This window comes from Podarcis liolepis (genome assembly GCF_965112155.1).
Source record: "Podarcis liolepis genome assembly, chromosome: 4".
Classification (NCBI taxonomy): Eukaryota; Metazoa; Chordata; class Lepidosauria; order Squamata; family Lacertidae; genus Podarcis; species Podarcis liolepis.
In genome coordinates this window covers 101,249,245-101,255,244 of record NC_139558.1, presented here as the reverse complement: position 1 = coordinate 101,255,244, position 6,000 = coordinate 101,249,245, and the positions used below count along the sequence as shown (strand labels likewise).

General features: G+C 53.0%; 1 protein-coding gene across 2 annotated transcripts in view; it reads left to right on the top strand.

The window, feature by feature from the left end:
• Nucleotides 1-3,958: 3,958 nt before the first annotated feature.
• CLPB (ClpB family mitochondrial disaggregase) overlaps nucleotides 3,959-6,000 on the top strand; it is a 71,391-nt gene continuing 69,349 nt past the window's right edge. The window contains exon 1 of one of the 2 annotated variants that reach the window (XM_083499549.1): nucleotides 3,959-4,896. In XM_083499549.1, the coding sequence (XP_083355675.1) occupies nucleotides 4,248-4,896 (649 nt within the window). In that variant the 5' untranslated portion in view covers nucleotides 3,959-4,247. The remainder of the gene's footprint in view (nucleotides 4,897-6,000) is intronic. The other variant, XM_083499550.1, reaches the window with a different exon arrangement.

Sequence of the window (6,000 nt, the reverse complement as noted above, 5' to 3'; positions counted from 1 at the left end):
CTTCCGGGACCGGCGAGGGCAGAGCCGAGCTTCCGGCGAGTGTAAAGGCCCTTCTTGCCTTTTTGCATACGAGAAAGAAGAGATATGCTGCCGGTGCGGCTATGTATCTCTCGATTTCTCCAATTTTATAGCCGGGGCACCTTGAGCAGTCCTGTTGTCTCTGGGTGTCTATGATTCTTTGCCTGACCATGGCTTTTGCCTGGCCCAACCTCCCTGGTCTCTGCTCTCCACTTCAGGAAAATGTGTTGCCTCATTGCAGGCTATGACTCAGCCCTGCAAGGAGGGCTCCCCTGAATTCTAAGCACCCGCAGCCCACCCAACACAGCAGCACCGTCTCAGACAGACGGCGCCTCGGAGGCAGAGTCCGCTTCATCAGGCCAGCGCCCTGCCGCCACCCCTGCAAGCCGCCCGGTCCTAACGATCTGGGCTGCTCATTAGTGTCTGCAGCTGCTTCTGTCGGCTTTAATTTAAATACTCGGCAGCACACAGACAGGGGCAGGGGCAATGCCAAAGGGCACTGCGGGAAAGAGTGGCGGAGCTGAAGACCAGAGAGAGAGTGGGAGGGAGAGAGATGGTGCAGCAGAACGACTGAGGGGTGAGATGAAGCTGTTTGCATGGCCTTCAGGGAACCCCCTCCTCTCTGCAATCAGTAATGCAGATAATGCAGCTGGCCTTCTTTACAGGGTCGTCGTGCTCCTGCCTGAGATAAAAGCCAGAAAAAGAGAGGCAAATGGTGCAGCACAGAGCAACCGAGAACAGGAGGAGTGAGAGGAAACCCTCAGTTCGAATCTCCCCTTGGACTGTTTGCATGGCCTTCCCCTAAGGAAGTCAGACTATCCTCCACCAGGGCCTTCTCAGTGATGGCTCCGACCTGGTGGAACAAGGAGACTAGGGCGTTTCAGGATTTAACCTCCTTCCGTCGGCCCTGTAAGACAGAGCTATTCCGCCTGGCCTTTAATTTGAATTCAGCCTGATCTTTTATTTCCCTTCTCTTCCCTCCCCCTCCCCTTTTATGAAGATCACCTGCTCTGAGACCCCACAGCTAATTCTCCCCTGGACTCCCCTAGTTTAGAGGTCCCGGGCCCTAAGGAAGTATCCCCCACCAGGGCCAGGGCCTTTTCAGTGATGGCTCCAACCTGGTGGAATGCTCTGTCCCATGAGACTAGGGCCCTGCAGGATTTAACCTCCTTCCGTCGGGCCTGTAAGACAGAGCTATTCCGCCTGGCCTTTAATTTGATTCTTTAATTCTCCCCTGGCCTCCTTGCTGGCCCAAGTAGGATCAATTCAGCCAACTAGCCCTGGGGATTATCGACATGATTTTTGAATTTTACTGTTATTCATATTTTTTATACTGTATTTTATGCTGCTTTTATAATTAAGTGTTTTAAAGTGTTTTAAATTTGTTGTTAGCAGCCCTGAGCCCGGTTTTTGAACCGGGAAGGGCGGGGTATAAATAAAAATTTATTATTATTATTATTATTATTATTATTATTATTATTATTCCTCTCTGCAATACGGATACAGTGGTGCCCCGCAAGACGAATGCCTCGCAAGACAGAAAACTCGCTAGACGAAAGGGTTTTCCGTTTTTTGAGCTGCTTCGCAAGACGAATTTCCCTATGGGCTTGCTTTGCAAGACGAAAAACGAAAACGTCTTGCAAGTTTGTTTCCTTTTTCTTAACACCGTTAATACAGTTGCGACTTGACTTCGAGGAGCAACTCATAGAACGCGGTGTGGTAGCCTTTTTTGAGGTTTTTGAAGACTTTGGTGATTTTTGAAGCTTTTCCAAAACTTCTTTTAAACTTTTAAAACTTTATGGGGGGGGTTGGATTTTGGGTTGGGGTGTTTGGAATTCAAGGACTTGGTGTTGGGGAGGGGTTTGCAAGAATCTGGAAGCTTGTGTGTGTTTTTTCTGCATTTTTATGATTTTCTGTGACCATTGGACCACTCTGCTGTTCCTTAAAAAAAATTCTGGATTTGAATTTCTGTGTGGTGGGTGGCTGGGGGAACAGTTGAGGAGGGGTTTGCAGGAATCTGGAAGCTTGTGGTTTTCCCCCCCTGCATTTTTATGATTTTCTGTGACCATTGGGCCACTCTGCTGTTTTTTAAAAAAAATTCTGGATTTGAATTTCTGTGTGGTGGGTGGCTGGGGGAACAGTTGGGGAGGGGGTTCTTCAGCAAGAAGCAAAGAGTGGAAGAGGAACCTTCTTCGAGTGGTCCCCCAGAGTCTTAGAAAATGTACTGTACACTTTGTTGATTTTTAAATGTTTTTCTGTCATGTTTAGAAACTTAATTTATTGTTCCTTCAATTTTTGAAATGCTCTTTACAGTATGTGTGACTTTAAAGAGCACTTAATAAACTCTTGTTGTACCAAATTTGGCTTTGTTTGGACTTTTTTTGACCATAGGAACGCATTAATTGAATTTCAATGCATTCCTATGGGATTTCGTGCTTCGCAAGACGAAAAATTCGCTAGACGAAAAAACTCGCGGAACGAATTAATTTTGTCTTGCAAGGCACCACTGTACTGCAACTGGGCCTCCTTTACAGGGTTGTTGTGCTCCTGAGATATAAGCCTGCAAGGAGTCCTGTGGCATCTTAAAAGATTCAGGGCAGATAAAAGAAGTAATTTCTTTGTGAAGTGCAAGTTAAACTATGGACGTTGCACCTGAAGGAGGCAGAGATGGTTACCAACGTGGACGGCTTTAGAAGCAGATTAGACAAGTTCATTGAGGACATGACTAGCAATGGCTCTGCTCTGCCTCCGCAGCTGAAGGTAGTAAACGTGTCTGAATATTAGTTGCTGGAAACCAGATCCTGCTTGGAGGATTTCAGAGGGTTGGAAATGGTGTGGAACAGGGGTCAGCAAACTTTTTCAGCAGGGGGCCGGTCCACTGTCCCTCAGACCTTGTGGGGGCCGGACTATATTGGGGGGGGGAATGAACAAATTCCTATGCCCCACAAATAACCCAGAGAAGCAATTTTAAATAAAAGCACACATTCTACTCATGTAAAAACATGCTGATTCCCAGACCATCCGCAGGCCAGATTTAGAAGGCGATTGGGCTGGATCCGGCTCCCGGGCCTTAGTTTGCCTACCCATGGTGTAGAACAAAAGGCAGTTGATGTGGAGAAAGAGAGATGTACATTTTCCCCTCTCCCACAATCCTACAGCTCCAGAATCATCCCGTGAAAGTGACCAGCAGGAGATTCACATTTGTGGCCCCAAAATGTGGCAGCGGCTTCAGAACTGGACTAGACAATGACGATTCTGTTCTGGCAAAGCTAATGAACCTCCATGCTCAGAGACAGTCTACCTTGGAAAATGAATTGTCTAGAAGCAAAACCAGAAGAAAGCTGTCACCTGCTTGTTGGGCTTTCAGGGAACCTGGTGGGCCATTATGGGATGGAAGATGCTGAAGTAAGTGGACCTTTGGTCTGATCCAAAGTGTGTGTGCGTGCCTTCTGCTGCAAACACATCCAACTGCAAAAATATAACAAATTACAATTTTAACCAAAGTAGTCATAAACAACAAAGAAGAAAAGGGTCACAGTAGAAGTTGTGGCCATGCACACCACTAGCAATGCTATAGCTGCAACCCTAGTTTGAACCCTGGTCCCTCCTAGCTCCTGGTCCGACGCTCTAACCATTGTACAATACTGCCTCTCCCAATGGGCTGGGTCTGCTAACCTCCTGCAGGGAGAGGCTCACTCTGGGGAACAATCACTTTTCCATTAGGAAACAGACCAGCAGTTGCCCTGAAAATCAATTTAATTATATTAAATAAGATACCCCTCCCTCCACGCCACACTTTTGTCCAGTGGCGGGTCTCGAACTCGCGGCCTAGAGCGCGCCTTCCCTCCAGCCAATCGCAATAGCCGCCGCCTTCGCAGCAACAACAACAGCCGCCTCCTCCCTACCGGATAAAGGTCCGCCGCTCTCCTGCGCATGTCCGCCTACATTTCCCAACAGGCATTTCCGCCTACGAAGGCAGCTCTTTGTTGACGCACGCGCGCGGAGGGGGGGGGGCGCCCGCGTATCCACGGGAAACGTAGTGCTCCCTCGGCCGTGCTCGGCCGTCTTCAAAGGACCGCAGGACTACATCCCCCATGATCCCTTTTCACGCCGGCGCTCGTCCTCTCCTCACAGCGCCGGCGCCCTGGGCTCGTCCGCCATCTTGGTTTCCAGGGTGACAGGACCGTGGTGGCGGGCACTAGGCCGGCCCGACCCGGCGCGGGGCGGAGATGCTGGCCTGCCTGATGAGCAGGCCTCTGCCGCCGGGTCTGGCGCGGCTCTTCGGGGCGAGGGCGGGGCTCCCGCTGGCGGTGCGCGGGGCCTCGGCGACGTCCGCGGCGTCGGCCTCGTCGTCGCTGGCCGGGCGCGAGGAGCTGCAGTACCCAGGCGAGGCCGCTAGGGGCCGCCCGCAGCGCCAGGCGGCGGGAGAAGAGGAGGAAGAAGAAGAAGTGAGGCTGGCGAAGCTGCAGCGCCGCCGCGCGCCCTCTAGGGGGCGCTGCGGGGACGAGGCGCTGTGGCCGCAGTTCAAGGCGCCGGCCGCCAGGGGGCAGGACGCGCAGCAGCTGGGAAGATACCCCTGCGAGGCGGGCGCCGCCCTGGCGGCGGGCAAAAGGGCGGCAGCCGAAGGAGGCTGGCTGCCCAGGCTGCCCTGCCAGGAGGAGGAGCAGCAGCAGCTGCCGTCTGGGGACGCTAGCGCCCACCCGCTCCGCAGGGAGCCCAGCGGCCTGCGCCTCTGGCCCAACCCGGAGCGGGCCGGGCGCCACCGCAGCAAAGGGAACCGCGGCAACAGGCGCGGACCCAGGATCCCGTCCTTCGCTGCCACCGCCGTGGCAGCCGCCGGGCTGGCATTCTGCTACAGCAAGGGCAACGTCTCCAAAGGTGACCGCAGGGCGACGCTCTCTGGCAGGAGGAACTCAAGCCGCTAGTCCTGTGTGAGGGACGGTGGGGAGGTTGACCAGGGATGCTGGGGCTTTGGGGGTTTTTGCTTGCTGTTGGGGAGACCAGGTCGTTTCACCACCTGGGGCAAAGCGGAAAGAGGCTCGTCCACTGCCGCCTCACCCTCCGCTACTGCCCCCTCTCCTGTTGCTGCCGCCTGAGGCAGCCCAGGGAAGCCCCGGTGGGCTGAGGGAGGCTGGAGAAGAGGCAGAAGAGGCGGGTGACAAGCAGAGGAGGCAGTGAGTGGCTGGCTCCTCAGGGTGTGGATGTGCCACTCCTCCCAGCTGTACACAGCCTGCTGTCTGAGGCCGGGCAGGCCGGCCCTGCTTACTATAAATAATAAACATAATTGCATTATTATCTTGCCCTTTTCTCCAAGGAGCTCAATGTATGGTTTCACCCACCACTTGTTTCAACCTCCGCAACAACCCTGAGAGGTAGGTTAGGCCGAGAGAGGCACTGACCGGCCCTCCAGATCACACCTAGTGAGTTACGTAGTGGCCAGTTGGGGGATTCGAACCCTGATCTCTTCCTGGTCCTAGTCCAACACTAACCGCTACCCCACACTGGCTCCTCCTGTGGTGAGTTCCTTGCTTTTCCCATCATTATATATCCAGCCTAGAGAAATGATTCGCCTGCCTTAATTCCTGCATGCGCTGGAGTGCTCTTTGAACCGTTGAAGCAAGGCTAATAAAAGGCAGTGTGCTTAGTGGTTGGAGGGTTGGGCTAGGACCTAGGAGAAACGCCCAGTCAGCCATGAAGCCCCCTGGGTGACCCTGGGTGCCAGACACCCCATCTCAGCCTAACCTGCCCTACAGTGTTGTTGCGAGGAGAAAGCACAGAGGAGGAGAACCTGAGCTCCTTGGAGGGAAAGGTGGATATAAATGTAATAAAGGATACAATAAGTAATAATTTAGAATTTGGGCGTCAGTGTTCTGCGTTCCTGTTAACCAGCCTGGTGCCCCTTCCCTTGGTTGTTTTGGACTACAACTTCCATTGGCCCAAACCAGCATATTTCCTAGGGGATTTGCCCATGCTGCTCTTCTC